The 21,705-nt window shown below is 40.8% G+C and overlaps 1 protein-coding gene across 1 annotated transcript in view; it reads left to right on the forward strand.

Annotated features, from left to right (window-relative positions):
• Nucleotides 1-21,705, forward strand: part of LOC146856812 (uncharacterized) — a 1,211,343-nt gene that overhangs the window by 1,056,418 nt on the left and 133,220 nt on the right. The window contains exons 27-29 of the mRNA XM_085646995.1: nt 8,896-8,959; nt 9,353-9,490; nt 20,885-21,277. Coding sequence (XP_085503121.1) covers nt 8,896-8,959; nt 9,353-9,490; nt 20,885-21,277 — 595 coding nt within the window. The remainder of the gene's footprint in view (nt 1-8,895; nt 8,960-9,352; nt 9,491-20,884; nt 21,278-21,705) is intronic.

Consider the following 21,705-nt stretch of genomic DNA (forward strand, 5'->3'; position numbering starts at 1 on the left):
CCTACTATGCAAGGGTCAAAAGGCAGCTCCCAGCTCCCCCAAGGCCGCATTTTACCCGCTAAAAAGCAGCCTCTATGGTCTTTCTCGGTAATATAGCAAAGGCAGGTATTTTTCAATCTTCTGCAACATCCTCTGGCTAGCCACCACTTTGGGGAGGGCTGCTTTACTTTCTATGCAGGGCATCAAAAAAACAATGCGATGGATGAAATGCTTGAAGTGTAATCTCAGTCACTGGTAATCGCTTGTGGCTGTATCCCAGTCCTTCCTTTTTCACCGACCATGATACCTCAGTTTGGACCCACCCATATGCTGATCAGCCTCAACCCTGCTCCAATGCAAATAGGCCAGCCTGAACTGCCAGGCCATGTCCTTTTTGAACCAGAGACAAGCCACCCATGACTGGTTTCACCCTTATTATTGGCTCATCAGCCAGGTATAGCTTGGTTCCAGTGACACAGGGTGCACCTGACCCATGTCTGGGCATACCTGTCCCACTTAGGGTGACATTCTTAAGTATACAAAAAGTGATGGATGGTAATTACTCTTGCTGCATACAAGTCCATCATTATTTTACACACCATGCCACCTCAGTTGGACCCAGCTATATGCAAATCAGTCTGCCAAAAATAGATGGTAGGAGAGTGTAGAGCATGTGTATCTACAGCACTGCACGCCACAAATGGATGCTTATAGGGTAAGTAACATTTTCCTTGCAGTGTATTCATAATTTTCATTTAGATTTCTTAATACACTCCCTCCTCTCTAGTGAGTTTGACAGTTATTAATAAGATTTCAGTGTAAGCAAACATATAGTGTTTTGTATTTATCGCTGTCCTTGACGTTCTATTGGTTCCTTCCAGCAAGTGTTTATTTGATGTGATCAATATACAAGGAACTGATGTCAGTGCACGGATTGGCACATTATGTACTCCATTGTCATCACATCAGAGCAGGAGGAGTCACAGCTGAGGCCATATGGAGCTACCTGCTGAAGAACTATGGCTGGAGAAAATGTTTCTGGGTCTAGTTTGTCACTTGGAGGAAACTCATAATGAAGAATGTGGGGGAAGATTACCTATCTACCAGAATTATAGTACCACATTTACGTAATATTTTCTGTGGAAAATCACACTCATCTGTTCTATAGCTATTCACTCTGTCTCCATCGGCCATCTATTTCACTTCTTCACAAGGCAAGCTTCTCCAATGTCACTAGAATACACCACAGTGCTTCATGGTTGTCCCTAACTCTTCTGTAGATTTCCATCCAGAACCATCTTCCTGTTCCCCAAAAGCGGTATTGAGTGCTGGGCCACTGCTCTTCAATTGTACATTTTCTCTGATATTTCACTGTTTCTATAGAAAGAATAGTGAGTGCAGAAAATGAGATTATCATTTGGTGAGGACAAGTGTCTGCCTGTAACGGTAAAGTCACTGCCTGCTAGATGGCTCGCAAATTAAATAAAATAAACCTGAGCTAAATCACTGGTAATGTGCCACAAGACTGTCAGGCTTAAATCGAAGGCAATGCGTAAAGTATTTAAGCATTGCATACAAAGTTGAAAAAGTCATAAAAAACACAATAAACTTCACCACCAATTTTTTAAAAAGGGAAATGTTTTTTGAGAAAAATAGGCCTAAAATGACAAAAGAAATCCAATAAGGAGAACCAGAGAGATGTTTTTTTTTTTTAGGATTTATGTGAAAATAGAGCCAAAAGGCAGAAAGTACCATGGAGTCTATGGTAGCAGCAGACTAGGGCCTAGGCACAATTTAAGCCTGGTCAGATAGAGCAAGTGGTCCAGATGAAAGTTATGGATGTCAAAATGTTCAAAGAGGTTTCCAAGTCCACTTCAGAAAGAGACTTTGTCAATTTTTTGAAGGAAAGCATTACATTTCTTTTAACTCTCAATGCAGAAAGGTACTTTGTCTTTTGATAAGAAAAATCCACTCTTACTGGGCCACCACTGATATTGTAGACACCACTAGGTCAGAAACCTGAAGCAGGTTGGTCCTGCTAGAGCTTTTGGAGATTTCTCATTGAAATCTTTCTATGTCCCAACGTAAAATAGGACTTGGTGTTTCTTCAGGGTTGATGGTAGTGTTGAGTTGGTAGAAGTTTAAATTCAGCTTGATGTCATGGACCTGCCAATCAAATACTTTTTCTCATGGGTCCCCTGAAGCTCTGTAGTGAAAGGTTTCAGAAGATTCCAAATTTTCCTCTGGTGACTAAACTACAACAGGGGTCGACTTACAAGGCCCCAGAATTTCTACAGAGGGAACTTAGAGGCTTTCAGGGTATCAGGTGTAGGCCAGCAGCACAGTTTGGTCCAGATCCAGTTGTTAAGGCCACTTGCACATTGTTGTTTCCCTGTAGGCACATAGAAATTCATCTAGCTGAGCCTTGGCATCACGTCTTTGTCTTGAGTATAAGAGGGAGCAGGTACAATACTTCAGGGTTCCTCTCAGGTCACAAGCAGCAGGTTCAGCCCTCTCCTGATCATCTGCAGGTCCAATAAGTGTTCAAAGAGGGTGCCTGGGGATGCCACAATAATTCCTGGCACCAGTTAGTGGGTGGATGTGACTCTTTTCTACTACCTAAGCACTGGGATAAAGGTTCAGTGGGTCAAACCTATCCATTTTTTCAGCAGATTCTGTTTGCCCTACTGAAAACAATCCCACAGTGTCTCTCACACTCAAAGTACAACCTTGGGAAACTCTACTCTTCCTTCGCAGAGGCTGGTAACCCACCCAGAGGTGTGTCCAGAGTAATGAGCAGCCCCCTCCTCTGTGGTCACTCAAAATCAGTTTAAGAGTTAGCTTTCCTCTTACTGGATTTGGTACCAGGTGAGCATGGAGACAAACGCTGGGGCTTTCCAAATGTCTCCTAACATTTTCTTGTGATAGGGCATGTTTAAGAAATGGTATTATTAGATCAGAGGATGAGAGCCACACTCAAGTGATAACAGAAATCGTGCCAGGGTGACCCACAAAAATCACTAAATAAACCTGTGCTTAACACTTTGATAGTTTGGTACAAAAGCAGCCAGGCCTAACTTAGAGGCAATCTGTAAAGTATTACTGCAGCACTGAAACTTAAAAAAATGAAAATCCAACACAATAGAAATCCAAAACCAATTTAGGAAAATAGAGTATATTTTAATAAATACACTGATGCCAAACTGACAAAAACACAATGAGTAGCACAAAAGTTATTTATTTTTAAAGATATAGATAAAAATAGTGCCAAGAAGCACAAAGCACCAATCATGATTATCTGATCATGCTGGACCATGTCAAAGTCAGAAGTTCAGGTCAACTGCGATGGAGCGCGAGTTGGATACAGGGACAAGGTTCGTCCCAATGTAAAGTTTACCTTCTAACTTAGTCCAAGTCCACGCGAGGAGCCTCAGTCAGAGACTTGCTTGGGCGGGACATGCGGGGTGATCTTAGATGATGTGAACAGCACTGTGCAAAGCCCAGTGTTTGTAGCCTGAGAAGGTCCATCAGCAGTCTGATGCAGGTCATGCGTTGGCATTAGTAAAGCCTGCTATCTGTTGCAAGGAGACTGGGGGGATAGTTACTCTGGATTTCCACATGGAGACTAATTCTTGCTGTTTTGAGATTGGAGGAGTACATGCTGATACTAGCCAAGGGTCCAGAACCTGGAGTAGCCACTCCTGCGGGTCAGGACTCACTCTAGCAGAGGCCAGCATCAGGTTCTAGGCCGGTCCAGGTGGTACTGATTACCTGGGCAGTTGCAGGGGAGGCCTTTGAAAGCTTGTTGTGCCCCTCTAGCTCAAACAGGAGGTCAGACAACTGACCTTTGGAGTCACAGCTGGGGTACTGGTTTCAAGACAACTAGGTCCAGTCTTCCTTCAGGCTTCAGACTGGAAGGCTGTCTCCACAGACCCAGGAACGTTCTGAAGAGAGGTTCTGTAGGTGCTACTTTTATACCCAGTGCCAGCCTGTGTATCGGGGTTACCCCCTTTGTTTAACCCTAAATAGTTCTGGTCAGTTCTTCCTCTAGTTCTAGCTCCAACCTGTCTACAGTAACAAAGGACAGGCAAACCCAGGTGTGTGCTGCATTTTCCAGTGATAGGCAAGAAGTTTCAGAAGTCAGGAAGGGGGTGGACAGAGCCCTCAGGCTATCCTTTAAAGCTCAGGAAGGACTGAGTAAAACCCCCGAGACATCCTGCTAAGGAGAAGAACATTCTTCCCCACACCCAAGACTCCTTTGTCCCCTGTCTGAAAGGAAGACACTTCATACCACAGGAGAGCCATTATCAGTCATATGGCCCTGACAGAAAGGCCTATTTGGTTTAGGCAGAAAAATGACAACTTTCTAAAAGTGGAATTTGGAGAATAGTGATTTAACATCCAACTTTACCATTACAATTCAAACAAGTGGAAGAAGAATTTCTCTATCTGCTGCCAAACTGAAGTTATCATGTATTAAGTGTAATAAGGTAACCCAGTGTTAATTTTAAGAGAGATAGCCTTGTTCCAGTGAAAAACGACTTTAGAAGTGTTTCACTGCCAGGACGGGTACAACCTATTTACACATGTCCTTCTTTTTATTTACCATGCACCATGTCCTAAGAACCTTTAGGGCCTATCTTAGGGATGACTTATAAATATTAAAACAGAAGGTTTAGGCATGAAACAAGGCTTATTTGGCCAGGTCAGAATGGGAGTTTACAACTGTGCACATAGGCTACAGTATCAGGCCTGAGACATATTTTGAAGTGCTACTTTAGTGGGTGGCACAATGAATGCTGCAGCACACTAGGAGTATTCAATTTACAAACCCTGGGTACATACAGTAGCATATATTAGGGAGATATAAGTAAACTAAATGCAATAATCAGAGGTATTTCGATTTTACCATGTTTGGATGGGTGGGTACTAACACTTTTCCTCTGATTAGCACAGCTAAAATGCACTGAGTCCCAATACCAACAAAAGCAAGTTCCGCAAAACAATGGGGATGAATGCAAACATCTATGGTAATACCACACAAAGATGGTAATTTCCAACAGCAGCCTCCTTGAAGTTAATAATGTTCCTGGAAACAACCTAGCTTATCTTCCTGCCAGGGAAAGAAAACACCTCCCTACTCCCAGACATTGTCTTTGCTCTAGGAACGCAAATGCTAATTAGCCTCCAGCAGCCTTGGGCAGGGTAAAGGTAACTTTCTAAAAGTTACATTTTCAATATATTTAATAAGAATTTGAATTCACCATTAGAGTAGATTGTTATACAATATAAAAATTAGTTTATAAATGGAGTCTGTACATGGTACAGGTTAAAGGTTATAGATTTAAGTTTATAATCTATGATTTCACTTTCCCTATGCACTAGTTACTGCCTAACCAGTGACAATGAGGTTTTGGGCCTAGTGACTGAGGGGAACATGCCAATAGTCATGCCACATATGTTTGACTGTTAAATGCTATGCAGCCGTTCTTGTGGACACCAAGCTGTGATTTATTTAATATTTTAAATCAGGTTTTCCTACCTGTCACAAGGGTGATTTTGACAGGTTATTGAGTGCAAAGTTCAAGCTGCGACTGTCAGGGTACACAGGGCAGGCCTGAAACATTGTTTTCAGTACCACTGTTGTAAATGGCACAAACGGTGCTGCAATCCACAATGGGCATTTGCCTTTCTATCCTATGGGTGTATTTCTGCTATCTATACTATAGCTTTATAAGAAAGTTAAATGTGGCTACCTGAATTTCAGCCCGTTTGACATACTGTAGGGGGCAGAGTACATACACTGGGCACTGGATAGCAGTGTCCCAGGGATAGAGTTTAAATTACCAACAGGTGACTCACTATAAAGATTTGGGGGGTGACCACCCAAAAGGGGATCACTTTTCAATAGTGAGTGTGTAGTGCTGCATGGTTCTCTATAAGGAGAACAGAAAGTGTACTGTTTGTCATGGTTCTCAAGGTAGATGGTGTGTTTCTTTGTTATATCTTCATTATTCAACAGCAAAAGGACTCATCTGTACTGCTTTGCATTTTTTAAATGCAAGCAAGTAAAGTTTTTTTTAATTGTCTCCAAGCAAGGAATATCATCGATAAATCACAGCCATTGGTAGAATTGGTGTATGGTGTTTCATGATTCATTAGATCGCTCTAACATGTCATGCTTTTTATGGCTGTCAAACAACAGATTGGTTTGCAGTAAATCACAGCATCATGCATTGTTCTGTAGAGAAAGGTCATCAGTACCTCTTGTGCAATATACTGAGCAGTGCTTGCACTTGCACAAGCCTGCCAGTGTAGATATATCCATTCTGGGCATTTTATGATTATGCAGAGGAAACATGTGTAGCTCATTAATGTTCTTATCTGTAGAGAAAGCAGTATCAGTTAATCCATTTTGTGACTCCAGATGATCTTTTCATTGTTTTGTAGGTTTGTAGTGAGTGAGAAAGAGAATACAGTGTAAAACGTGAACCTGGTTCAACAGGTTTAAAAAGCCAGGAGTGTCATGTGTAGCTCACCATAGGAATTAAAGGGCCGATTACGAGTTTGGCAGTGCTGTGCCGCCTCTCCACTGAGACAGCACTGTTAAAGTCGTGCAAGGACCACCTGCCTCATTACATGTGAAGGCGAATGGTCCTTTGCCTTTCCCATGGCGGTGCCTGGAAAACAAGCACCGCAATGGGAACGGCAAAAAAGGTTCCAGCATAGCATGGACGGGGACGTCCATGCTGTGCAGGAACTTTGGGGGTATACAGACAGGGCACAGTTGTGCCCCCCTGAATGTATCTCCATGGGGTGTGGGGCATGGGAGTCCTGCGGGGCCGCTCGGTTAGTTGGCAACCCGCACTCCTATTTATTCAAAGTTCATAATTTTTTCTTTAGATTTAGTCTTTTTGGGGTGCAATTCTGGTGTGTGCTCTGTCCCGCAGCACAGAAGAATATCCAAACATGATGCTGATGCATGGCTATGCATCAGTCCCAGGACACGACTCCTGCGTATAAGATGAAAAATCATCGTTTGACCATGATTTGTTTATTTCAAATGTATTTTATTCTTGTTTTTTTCTTTTGTTGTGTTGAACTGGTAGTTTCGATTTTCAAGTGCATGTATTATGCTCAAAGGCCTTAATTACAGCATGTCGATAAAAGCCAATACAACAAGTAATCATGAAGTTATTTTAACCCAATGCATTTCGGGCTTCTCGCCCTTCTTCTGGGGTAACTGTAAAACATGGAAAAAACAGCATATCAGAGACACCTCAAAGGTATGATTCGAATCGTTTAAGTTAAAAAGGTCTAAACCTATAGCAATGCAAGGTAATTTAATCACAGAAAACACTATAATTGTAATGTCATGCCGAGACTGCAGTAAAAATCATCCCATCTGTTGTTGAGCAAATGCTACCCTCCGTAATCCTGCAGGGCCCCCTTTGTTCCTGCACCACCAGCCTTTTCATGGCGAGGCTCCCATCATTAAATGACAGGCCGTTCAGAAACTCGTAATCTGCTCAGCGCGACTGCGCCAGTCCCGCTGAGCATGTTACATTGTAGCGCAGCTCTGCAAGTGAACAACTGTTCCCTGGTTCAGCCGGTGGTCCTCCGCCACAACTACTTTTTGGGTTGTAATACGGCGGACGAACCACCGCCAGCATGAGTGTGAGACAGTCTTACGACCACTGCACTTGTAATCATCGACAGGTAATTTTGCCTACAAGGGATTTCTTTAAATGCACTCAGTTAGACATTTAGTATACAGAACAATGATCACAAGCTCCACTTAATAGCTTACAACTGATTAATCAAGAATTAAATTTGCTCATTTGTATCAGAATAAAACTGCTACAGATACCCTTCAGACGGGGTGTACATTTTTCAAAATGCAAACTTTATGATGAAAAAAGATTTATCAAAGGGTACAAAAGACTGAAACACACAGTGACTGAGGTTTACAACTGATTTGTTATTACAAACACCTCATGATCACTAGTGTGAGCATCTATTCCAAACAATATGTATAGAAGGAAGATGAAACTGATCAAAACAGAAACCAATTCCTTAAGGAGAATGAATCAAGGAGAAAATAGATGTGGTTGTCGACATTTTGGTCTGTTTGGTATGAAGATCCGTTAGACCATTTTCAGGATGATGAATTTAAGTGTTGAATGACCCTTATGAAAATTCCATTGGTAATTGTCAATTGTGACTAAATCTGTTTTTGGTTAAAACCTTCCTGGTCTCCGACAACGGAAAAGAAGCTATTGAAAAGCTGTCATAATTGATAGGTCCGAACGAATTACGTGACCCGCATGAAGCAATCCTCAAGGATTTGCTTTGCCTTTTTCTGGCAACGGTCTAGCAAATAGTGGGGCACTGCTCCTCCGACGTGCGGCTGTCCCTGCAGTGGGTGTCCATGAATGTATCTCCATGGGGAGTGGGGCATGGGAGTCCTTAGGGCCCCCTTTGCTCCTGCACCGACAGCCTTTTCATGACGAGGCTCCCACCATGAAATGGCAGGCAGTTCAGGAACTCATAATATGCTCAGCGGGACTGCGCCAGTCCCCCTGAGTATGTTGCAATGTAGCGCAGCTCTGCAAGGGAACGACTGTTCCCTGGTTCAGCCGGTGGTCCTGCACCACAACTACTTTTAGAGTTGTAATGTGGCGGACAGACCACCACCAGCATGAGTGTGGCAGTCTTACGACAGCTGCATTTGTCATCAGGCCCTAAGATTTGAACGTGTGCATTATTATATTCTCCAGGGGAGAGAGAGTTGTGCAGGTGCTCTAATGACCCCTTCATGAATTGTCTCTCAGTCTTCAGGTTCACGGCCTGTTACTGACCTCCTGTACTGTTACTGTTACGGCCTGTCACTGACCTCCTCTTTTTGTATTGCAGGACTCAAGGCTTTATCAGCTGACTGACTTTTCTGGAGAAGGGTACCCTCCTGCAGCATGTGCCTGTAAGTAGCCTTATGTCAATGTCTTTTTAGTTAGAACTGTAATCGTCAAACTACTTAGGATCAGATAAAGTTAGTCAGTGAAGGAAAGCATCATAATAATAATGATGGCTGAATACTTTATGTCAGATGGTTAATATGATTATACTCATCTTTCGGAAAGCAACTCCGAGTGTAAGAGAAAGGCCAGAGATTGAAGCATAATACTGGGCAAAGGTCAATAATTGTTTTATCTGCTTGTTACAAGAATGCCATCTCTTTTGTCAGTTAGCATCTTCCCCTTTGATTCTTATATAGATGGTGGGTTATCAAGTGAATCACAGAACTTCTAAACTCATAGCTGTTAATGACGTTGGGCGTATAAATGTAAGTATATGGGACTTCTCTGCTTTCTAGGTCGTAACCTTCAGACACCATGCGCCATGATGACCCTTGCTACAGAGACTGAGCTTGAGAGGTGGATAGCTTGTAGTCCTTTATCGAGAACTCTAATGGATATAAAACTAGCACTAGAAGCTCTACCACATGATCCAGGTAAGGACCCCTAGATATGGCATATTACTGCACAAGTATTGCTACAGCCAGACATGCCTCTCAAGCAGTTTCCATTGCATAATCTGCCCACCGTGAAGAATGTTATATATTTAGTGGTAATGTTCAGTAATTATAATATCACACTTTTCTCCTTTTTTAACAAACGTCCATGCATTGCATATAAACTGCCAGCAAAACAACGTGGTACCCAAATGCAAAATAAGGCAGCGGTGCAGTGCTTGTTCTGATTGTACCACAGGTTTTACTACATTATTTTATGTGGGTTCACTAAATGTAAGGTAATACTAAACTTCCCACATTGAGCAACAAAATTATGGTATTCAGTTATTAATTACTCCAGGACTTAGTAGCCAACTCTAATTTTTGAATTACATTTCGGAACGTGTTGTAAATTTTATCCCAAAATACATTTCTACTCTTGCACTACAACAAAGCAACATCAGTGAACACTGTAATAAAGATAAAAATACCTGGGTTAGAGTTTGACAGAGGTCACGTCCACCCTATTTGTATTCATGACTGTGCACTCAAAATAGGGAAAACAGGACTTCCATTGCTTTTTGGAGGATGTCCTACATCCTCCCAACTCTAAATCAAGCTCTGAAGATACCTTTTGCTGCTACTAGGTATTTAAACCTAATGATATGCAAACACTCTGGCAGGCAGAACAGAGGTCAAAGGTAGCATATTATGCCAAACAATGTGATTGGTGTTTAAAAGACTTTATTAAATTCATTATATATGGTATAACAACAACACAATAAGATCAAAAATAATAATCAGAAGGGCATATGCAGTATAAAACCAAAAAAGTCTTCATAATTTCACGGGGGAGGGGAAGAAAAGGAAGGAAGGGGAAGGGAGGATAAAATAGAGATCTTATGACAAATCATAAAAGTTTGACAGAAATAACACAGATTGCCTCTAAGTTAACCCTATATAATAAACAGTATATTTATAAACATATCATAAAATGTCCTCTAATATAGAAGGAGGACAAATAAACAAATTTCATGGAAGATGAAAATTTTCAGAAGGTACAGAAATAGTACTTGATACATCACTATCAACTTGGTTGAGATATGAACTAAGAGCTAACAATAACAATTTCGCATTATGAGAAGATGTACATTGTATAGCATACATACTGTCTAATTTATGTTGAGAACTTACCGAATTCCACCACACTTTATAGGATAACTTATCGGATGTTTTCCAATTCAGACTAATCTAGTAAAAAGCTAATGCTAACAGAAAATCGATTAATAATTTATTTTTAGGGAAAGATGGAGTGAACGAATTGGACGGTGTTCTCCCAAAAAATCAATAATATTGTAGGGGCTATAAAGATTAAAAATCCTCTTACTCTGAGCCCACATTTTGTACCAGAAATTACAGGTATTGGGATAATTGAATAAGATATGCATTAAATATGCATCAGGAAAATCACAACACCAACATTTAGCAGGGGTATCGGAGGAGAATTTGGAGCACTGCAAGGGAGTAAAATATAGGCAATGATAAACAAAAAATAGAGATTGTGTAATACCAGGAGACCCTGATATTTTATATATGCGTGCCCATACCTTGTTCCAAATAGGGATTGTCCAAGAAACTCCCAGGTCTCTCTCCTATAGAAACTCAAATTTGAATTTGGTTCTGGAGGGGTCAGGAAGGAAGAAATATTTATACATATCTGAAGCCCTAGGGCACATTTTCAAGAAATTCTGTAATGCCAGAAGAGAAGGGAACCTTCTTAGAAGAGTTCTGTGAGGAGAAATGAACATCAAGAACCAAATTCATCATTGATAAAAAGCGAGTATAAAAGGATTTAGGGCAGTGATAACTAAGGCAAAATTGAGGAAAAGAGATGGGGATTCATTATTAAAAAGTTGAGATATCCACATTAAGCCTTTATCCTTAAGGTACGCCTAAAAAAGGTCTAATATTTATATTGAGTGAGGAGTTATACCCTATCCGCATTTTCACAAACAAGGCCGTATCTAGAGTAAGTGAAAGAAGAGTGGATTTGAGCATTTATACCGTATTGTGTAATATAGGGGAATGAAGAAGCAACGTCATGGCAGTAAGAGATGGGACTTCTTTAAAGATAAAGGGAAGAAGAGAAATACGCTCAATATCTAGCCATAATAGAAACATGCAATATAGGTCTCACATTTGTCGGAGTTAAAGTAATTGGCGCTGTAAATTACTATTTTTTAATCTCTATTTGTTTTGGTCAGGAGTGTAGTGGGTGTATGAACAGAAACACAGCTTCAGCACTGCTTACAGGACTTAGTATGCTGAATTACCACTTAGGACCAGAGAAACAGCTGCAGCACTGTATATTGGGCTAACAATGAGGAATTGCCAATGAGTCAAGAGAAGCAGGTAGCAGCACTGTGTAGAAGACATAGAATGAGCAATTACCGATAAGACCTGAGAAGCAGCTAGCAGCACTGTTTAGAGGACTTAGAATGGGGAATTACCACTGTGAACAGAGACACAGTGGTAGCACTGCCTAGAGGACTTAGAATGAGGAATTACTGAAGGGACCAGAGAAGCAGCTAGCAGCAGTGTCTGGGGGACTGACAATGGGGAATTACCGATGAGACCAGAGAAGCAGCACTGTTCGGATGACTTGGAATGAAGGATTACCACCGTGAACGGAGACAGCTGCAGCACTGCCTAAAGGACTTAGAATGGGGGAGTGCCTGACCACACTAAAGAAGCGACTGCATCACTGGCTAGAGGACTTAGCAACAGGAATTACCACTTCGAATAGAGACGCAGCTGCAGCAATTCCTAGAGGACTAAGAATGAGGAATTATCACTGGGACCAGAGACACAGCTGCAGCACTGCCTAGAGGACATAGAATGAGGAATTACCACTGGGACCAGAGAAGCAGCTGCAGCACTGTCTAGAGGAGTAAGAATGAGAAATTACCACTGGGGCCAGAGAAGCAGCTAGCGGGACATTAAAATAGTGAGGGAGCTATGATACTGTGCACAATGGGTGAGGGGCAAGTAAGCATAACCGTCGAAGGACAGTTATCTTTTTACAGAAAGTAAGGGAACTGTTACCCTTAAATAAAAAAAAGTGTAGGCACCTTGAGACCCTCCTATCCCGGCCCCTGAAAGTAACAAGGCGCTATACAAATGTCTTTTAGGTGCTAGTATCCGGCAGTAAACAATCCAGCAAAGAGCTTGCTTCCAAAGCTGAAAACCTAATTGACTGAACACAACATTCCTTGAACACAACAACTAGCAACCCACATGCACAAATCCACACACTAGGCCATTTAACAGCACCAAGTGGCATTGGAACCATCAAAGATGTTCTATAGTAAAAACAGCATTGCATAAGACAAAGGTTTGGTAACTATGCATGCCTGGGCCTGGCCATTTTCCGTAAACGGACGAGAGTGCTCGAGGTGATACTTCTGCTCATCGAACCCTGCTCACCGCCATACCCAACCAAGTTGAAAACTAGTAAATATGCTAGTAAAGATGTGAAAAATGTCACTTAGTTATCCTAATGAATGGTCGGCTGAGATGAAGCCAGTTACTGCATGTTATTTTTCTTTTCTGTTGTGGCTGCGGTTTATAAACACGAGCACATGTTCTGGCAGCATTGTCTGTCATCGTCCTTGTTTGTGATTAATTATGCATTATCTCCCAGGTGGAAACTGAACCCTCGCCAGACGAGCTGCTATTTGTAAGTTGGGTAAATTGGAAGGAAAGGCTGCCATATCAATTGGTAAAAGCAAATGGCCTGAAATTTGAATGGTTTACAAAAAAGCCAGCTTCCACTCAACACTTCTTCCAACAAGAACAGATGTCAGTTAAACAGCTCAAAGTCACTCAACAGCTTTTGTTTCCCCTCCACCGGGAAGGCAAACAAAGATTAGAGTGAGTCAGTTCAAGTTCACTGAACTAGCAAGGCGAGGGTATTTGCAAAGTGTGTGCTTGAAAGTAACAATTTAAGGACAGATTGCATCTCTACTTGTTACAACACAGACAGATCGCTTCCAGGGTAGCACAATACAAAAATCATTGTATAATTTGAAGTGCACTATATGATGTAATAACTGATATAGGTCGTATAACGTATTGCACATGCAGGTACGTCTGCGTGCAGCTTAGGGTATATACTGTTGGTCTGTGCAACCATTTCTGCTCATGGCCAGTCTGTACTGGAAGGCAGCACAATACATCACTGTGCACAAACATGCTTGGGAAAGTAATTTTTAGTTCATTAATCACCTAACTTGATGGCTGTTGAAGCTACACCTGCACGACTGGAGGGCTCGGGAACCAGTTTGTTATGCAATTGGCTCAGCTAAGAGAGAATGCCTGTAATGTTTTGTTTTCACGCCATCAGTGCCACGGCCCACAGAAAGAGTCTCTGTGGGTTTGGGGATCGCCACTTCCAAAACTCATGCCGCCCGGGGCAGTCCGATCCCCACCACCCCTTACTAGCCACTGCATGAATGCTATCACTGCAGACACTGACCCTGTTCCCGCTGTCTACCCTGAGCAGTGAAAGAAAAGTAGGCATTAAAAAGGGCACGGGATTTCTATTTTAAAAAAAATAGCAGTCCTAACGAGTGGTGGGACAGGTCACCTGTTGAAACAAGAAAGTGTGGCCGCCATTAATTAAAACAGTAAACATTAATTAAGACGGAAAATAATATAGAAACCGGAGGTAGGCGAATAAAAAATGTAAACAACATTAAGGGGAACGTACATTAAAGTGTGTGGCAAAGCAAACAGGAAAGCGCGGACGCCAACAATTAAAACAGTAAAACAGTAATTAAGACAGTAAATAAACGAGAAACCTGAGGTGTCCTCACCTTGAGCCCGACACTCAATAGACCGGTCCAACAGAGGGGATGGACAAATGATGCTTTGTGACAGCGCATTCCAACAACACCAACATCAGCCTGAAGAGGTAGCAGAAAGAATAAACAGCAATGCAGCATAACAAAAAGAGTTCCCCAAACAACAAATGAATACTGAAGGTGTAAGGAAACCGTACTTTACCCGTGCTCCTTAGCCTTCAAAGGAAGTGACGTGCTCTCTATTGCAATCACTTAGGAGGCACCAAAGAAGAGCGTCACAAGAAGCAACCAATCATAAGCAGCAGGTGGGAAAAATTTTGGAATATCGATTACAGGAGGTCCTGCAGACAGCGCATGCGCTGTAGCTTGACCTAAAAAGGACGAGGATAGAAGATGGGTCCAAAGAGCCGCTTGGCGCAAAGCAAAAGCTCCGTGATAACCATAAATTTTCATTTTTTGTAAAGTGACTATTGCTACTCTTGGTTATTTATGTTTCCAAAGAAACTTAAGGAGTAACGTGATGGTTTCCTTAAAAAAATGTTTAGGAATGTGAACTGACAACATGGAAATAAGATCTAACAGTAAGGGGGAAATCATCATTTTTGTAGAGTCTAACTGCCCCACCATTATAAAAATAGAGGATTCCAAGAGGTGAGAATCTTATCAGTTTTGATATCAAATTCTGTAAAATCAATTTGAACTGTGTCAGTGATGGAATTTCTGAACCATACCCCCAAATATAACATTTTTGCAGAAGTGGACCACTGATAACCAGTTAGAGAATAAGAATTATTTAATGTGTATTTAGTAAGCGGAAGAATTTCCATTTTATCCTTATTAATTTTATATCCAGAGACAGTAGAAAATAGCCACATTTCTTATAATAGAGAAGGTAGCAGGAGAAGAAATAAAGAGAAGAATGTCGTCTGCATTGGCAGAAAATTTTAAATGCCCGTCTCCATAAGGAAAGCCAGAGATAGAAGGATTAAGACCAATCAGAGAAAGAAAGGGCTCAAGGGCTAAAACGAATAATAAAGGAGAGAGTGGGCAACCTTGTCTAACCCTCTTATTAAGAGGAAAATATGAGGAAATCATGCCATTAACCATTACTTGCGCCTGGGGCGGATGATATAGGAGGGATATAAGAGCTATAATTTTAGACCCGAACCCATGCGATTTTGAGGAATACATTAAAAATCCCAATTTACTCTATCAAATGCCTTCTGAGTATCAATTCTTTTGGCTGCGACAGAATATTTAAAAGAAAGAACTTTATTGAGAACATTCAGAAACAATCTTACATTATCAGATATAAGCCTTCCCTTGATAAACCCGATTCTTCTTTTCTATAAGGTGGGTAAGAAAAGATTCTAAACGAAGGGCTAAGAGCTTAACAAAGATTTTATTATCAACGGTCAAAAAAGAGCTAGGCCTATAATGTGTACATTCACAAGGGTCTTTACCATCTTTATGAATAAGACACATTATAGCTTCTTGGAAAGTGCCAGAAGAAGATGAAGTAAAATAATGAAATAAGCAATACAGATAGGGAAGAAAGATGTTGAAGAAGTGGAGATACAACTCCACTGTGAAACCATCTGGACCAGGCATTTTCCCTAGTTTAAGCGCTCGTAAGGCTGCAGCAATTCCTTCAGTAGAAAGGTAATTCTGTAAAGAATCAAAGTCGAAATCAGCAGCAACAGAATAAGGGCTGGTATGTAAGTAGTCCACAATTGCAGAGGAAGGAAGAGTTGATTCATGCATATAAAGGGATTTATAAACCATGACACATTCTTCTAAAATAGCCTGATGTTTAGTAATAGACTTACACGTCGATGTGGAAATTGAATTAATAATGTGCGGCTCCTGTCTTCTCTTAAAATAATTTGCTAATAACTTGCCAGCTTTATTTCTCCTTCCATAATAACGCACGCTTTTTCAAAGAAGTACAGAGGAGGCTTCTTCAGTAGAAATAGAGGTAAATTGCAATTTGGCTTTAAGCAGGGCATTAAGGTCAGAGGGCAGTTTGGAGGAGAAATACTTCTTTTCTAAAGATTTAATTTATTAGAGAAGTCTAGTATGTTCTTTTAACTGCGTCTTCCTTTGCCTAGAGACATAATTTAAAAGTAAATCTCTTGCTGAGGCTTTGAATGTATCCCAGAGCAAGTAAGGGGAAATCAAAAGCAAAAGCAATAAATGAACTAGGGAATTGAGCATCTTGTAATAAATGGTTGTTAAATTTCCATCAATGCAAAGGTGGACGGGGGAACCAAATTTAAGTCTCTAATCACTATAGCGTGTTCAGAAAGCACAATTGGAGAAATATGTAACTGTATAACAAACTGAGCAAGAGACTTAGAAAGAAATATATGATCCAATCGTGAAAGTGAACCATGAAAAGCAGAGTAAAAACTATACTCCCGGGCAGTTGGGTTAGACAATCTCCAAGAGTCCACCAGGGCTCCCTTATGGATAACAGAGTGAAAATGCTTATGCATTTTATAGGACGAAAAATTAACTGAGGGTTGTCTATCCAAAAACGTGTCCATTTTTTTAATACAAGCTCCTCCTAGAATAAAATTAGAATCATGACATTTTGTATTTTTTTGTTCAATTTAGGGCCAGAAAGCAGTATCATGTTGCGTTGGTGCATAAACATTCATAATTGTAAGGGGATATTATCTATAATAAGACTTACTATATTCCACCTACCCATATTGTCTATTAGTTGAGAAACCATATTAACATTAAGGGTTTTTTACCCAATATCACAACCCCATTCCTCTTATTCAAAAAAGGGGAAACAAACACATAAGCTGCCCGGGCTCGCTTAAATTTCAAAGCTTCAGATTATGTAAAGTGAGTTTCCTGGAGAAGTACAAGATCAGGATTAGATTTACCTAGATGGGATAACACTCTCTGTCGTTTGGTTGGATTAAGCGAGCCTTTAATATTCCATGTGATTACTATGAATTATATCCATTAAAAGAAAATGGTTATTGGAGTTCAATGAGGTGTACAAGTAAATTCCAACATATAATACAAACAAAGAGAAAGAGCAATGTAGAAATGAGACAAGAAGGAAAAGGAGAAGGGGAGAATGAAAGGAAAACAAAGAGCAAGAAAAGGAAGGGTAGAAAGGAAGAAAAATTTAAAGCCAAAAGAGGGGATGGTAAAAAGGAATAGAAGAAAAGCCAAAAGAAGAGACAGTACATATCCATAAAGGAGGACTGAGATAACCTGCCTGAAACAGCAAGAATGAAGAAGGAAGGGGTGGTGATGACACATGAAACAATGACACGCCCAAGGGAAGGGGAGGCCAAGCCACACCAGGACCAATACAAAACGCTTTGAAATACATTAAGAAGTCAAAATTTCCATTCAAATCTCTTGTATGAGCCTACAATAAGAGCAATAATGAGAAAGACAAATAGATCAACCATTAGAAGGCCAGCAGTGTCCATATTATTCGAAGTATGGGATTGTATAACCTTCTTCAGTGCCGCTGGATCTTCAAACGTCGCAGTGTTGTTCTGGAAAGTAACTTTTAAAATGAAGGGGTGGAGAAAACCATATCTAGCTCTAAGAGAATGAAGGGGAGGTCAAAGATTAAGAACTTCTTTTCATCTGGCTGTTGTGGCGTTAGAAACATCTTGAGAGAAGAACACTCTTTGACATTGCCAAGAAAGAACCAGCAGCAAGTCATTAAACTTCAAAAAGAGGATGATAACATCTCTAGGTTTAACGGGAGATGCAGACAGCGGAAGACGAGGCCCAAGCCTATGGGCTCCCCAAATATTAAGCGAGGTTGAAGAGGACATGTCCAGCAATTTTGGCAGCAAGGAGGTAAAAAAGGAAACAGGGTCATCTCCTTCTAAGGCTTCAGGCAAGCCATACATGTGTAAATTGTTCCTCCTATTGTGATTTTCCAAATCCTCTTTTGTTGCTGGAGCTTGCATGCTTCCTTTTCCAAAGAGTGAATTCTATGAGCCTCATCCTGGACAACCAAAATTTGCTGCTCCATTAAGTATACACTATTTTCCATTGATGACCATTTATCATCTAGATACTGCATTCTGTTATTAGTTTCCTCCACGAAAGGACTTAGGGCCCTAATTTCCTTCAGCAACAACTCTAAGGAAATAGGGGACGCTGACTTGTCAGGTGAGGGAGGATCTTGTTACAGCCTTTTGGATGTTGAAGAGGATGGTGTGGTCTTGTCAACAACAGACTGGAGCGAGGACAATGCGTAGGGGCCGAGTTCTCCATCTTCTCAGCAGCAAGAGAATGGGCTTCTGTTGATAAGTAAGGCACTGGACCTGACGAAGGATGTCCTTTAGGAGTAAAGACAAATTGTGGTTTCCTTAATTTACTCATAAAAAGGAACCATATACCAAGACAATAATATCACAAGGTTTCCTCATACTTGTCTTGCATTAAGGAAGTGCCACCTCAGAATGCCATAGAACTCTAGAACTACATAAAGTCTCCAACAGTAAAACACCAAGAAGCCAGCATAAAAGACTGTTGTTAATCCACAATATAAAATACTGCAGGAGCCCTCAACAAACTTCCAAAATCATCAATTTGTCACAAAATTCCTTATTTCTTAGCATGTTGCATATAAAAAAGTCTTGCTTGGTCAGGGGCAAAAAATTCGAAATGCCGGCCGCTCATGAGGGAGAAGCCACAACGCCCAGAAAAAACAGGCAAGCGCTCCACGTTTTATTTAAAAAAGCAGCTCCTCTTCATGTCCATGGCTGCCTCCTGTAGCGCTGCAGTTTTGGACTGTCGGGATGGCACCAGCCGACACCGGAAGACTGTTCCTCGTCCGGAGCGCAGTGGACCTCCTCCTTTAGGCAGCCATCGCCGAAGCCACACCCTCCCAAACAATGTGTGGAATGCAAAATGGGCTGCTCATTCATACTAGGCATAATAGTCTAGTTGTTATAGCTCTGATCGATCCCCAAATGACAGTGAGACATTTGCTCATAGGGTTATATCTAGGTTTGGAGTCAATTTAAAAATATTTTGAAATTCACAAATCATTTCTTGAATACTCTGTGTTAGCTGCCAAAGTCACAGCTTTCCTGATGTACTAAAATTCACAAATGTACGTGTACATTTATGCATGCATCAGAACCTTTGAACTTTTAAACTTACATTTTCTGCACAAGGAAAATATTTCCCCACGGGTAGGACCATCTTCTCAGCCCCTCCTATTTACTCTATAGAAATAAATATCCAACTGTATGTTGAATGATAATGTGTTTTGCAGTATATCGGGAATGGCTCACAGATTTGCAGATTTGTATATGTACAATGAGTTTTCAAGGCCACATTGCTCAGGAAATACTTCTCCCCACCACACACAGATTCTCACACAAAAAGTACATCATTTTGAGGTACATTTGTACTTGAGTAAATCAATTTCTGAGTGTAAATGTGTGTTTTGCGAAAACCAACTATGTAAAAACTATGTAATACTTGTAAATAAAGGCATATATGTATCTACGTTCTTTGTTGAGGAAAGTGTTTGAGAATCAGACATACTTTAATACACGCAGTGAGAGAAGTGGATTCACTTCTTTAGAAAAGATAATGGTTTCTAAGAAATGAATGTTACACATTCAGAAGAAAACATTAGACATGTTATTTAAGCATTATATCCAAGAAGGAGGGCATCCCTGGGTTGTTATCGGCCACAGTGGAGTCAAAGGGCCTAGGGGCCATCCTATACCTCTGTCAATAAGTGCCTGAAAGTGACATCTCTCTTGGATAGTTTTATCTAATAATTAATGGTTTAGTACCTAAAGACCCAAGAACACAACTTTATTTTTACCTCACTACCCTCAGTAATCTAGTACCATGTTGCTTCTCAGGACGCAAACATTACAGGTGCATTCTGAGTTTACTATCGTGTTATTTTCTCTTGGAGCTCAATTGAGGGTGATTTGTGTGTTCTCATTGTACTGAAGTTTGATACATGTCCTTTGCACCCAGAAGCAATCCTATAAACCAGCACTGACCTTTACTTATCGGGAGCAAAGGTGCCTCACTTTTAAGCACTTTGAGATTTAACATACGTGAGCTCTAAAAAAAGATGCACTATGTTTGGAACTCTTCTAATTTCTAATACCTAAACATGCAGTGCCTTCGTTTCCAAAAGAAAAGCACTTCCTTCATAAAGAAAGCTGCTATTGTATACATAAGAGACTTTTACACCACCTGAGTGAAATTCTCCATTGTTTATTACATCAAAATACAAATCAGCTGGTGAATTCGTAGCAGTTAACTTTTGAGAAGTGTCAGGCATTTCATTAGGGTGTACTTTTCAAAGTCATTATTATACAGTTTGAACTAAAATCACATTTCTTTTGAAATCTGCAAATAATGCAGAAGATAATAGATTATATGGAAAATTAAATACTGAAAATATGTCATTATGCAAAATTCCAGTGTATCTGAGTAAAGGTAAAAGCCTACAAAACATATTTCAGTGCAATTCATGATAATATATTTTTTCTAGGTGAACCTTTGTATGGAAGTACCGATCCAGTGGGCAATGCCAGTATTTCAGAGTCTGAGATAAATGCACAGGCCTCAAAGCCTCGGTGGAGAGATGAACATGGTACCTCCCTGGAGTCAGATGACCTAAACCCAGTGGATCTGGACACGCTCACTCCCTATGAGTTTGTAGTCTACCGATTTGGCTGTGAAATCATACGCATCTTATGCAGGTCCTACTGCCAGAGTCCCCCTGTGCTCGTGCTTCCTGAAAGGATACCTTATGAGTGCATGGATGTTACTGACTCCCACTATGAAGCCAACAGCAGATTCCTTTATATACAAAGAGAACATCTGGAGAATGTTGGAAAATTTGTGCTGATCATCGTGCATTCTTTGGCAAGAATACAAGCAGGTAGGAAGCCACCTCTCTATGCTTTTGGGGAATTCGGACTTCTGTGTTGGTGGAAGAACTTGCTGCCAGGATATATCTGTCGGTCACAATTCACCACATGTGGACCTTACTACAAGTGGCCCATGTTTAAAGCAATAGTGATTGCATCTAATGAAATGAGTCTGTGACGTGATCAGAATGTATTGTATGTTTTATTTTTACTTTTTGTTGACTAACATTTGTGCTTGCACCATTAAGCTCCACATGTCCAAGTAGATACCGGGCCTTTAGCTCTTGTGAAGTTCCTGCAGGTTTGGTGTGCAAAAATGTAATGAAGGGTGCAGTCTTTATCACACCTGGTAATGAGAGACTACGATAAACTTCACGCCAATAGTAATTGCACGTTGTATTCAGGTCTATAGTGAATATGTATCCATCAATGTGTATTG

This window comes from Triturus cristatus, chromosome 3_2 (assembly GCF_964204655.1).
Source record: "Triturus cristatus chromosome 3_2, aTriCri1.1, whole genome shotgun sequence".
In the NCBI taxonomy this organism is placed as follows: Eukaryota; Metazoa; Chordata; class Amphibia; order Caudata; family Salamandridae; genus Triturus; species Triturus cristatus.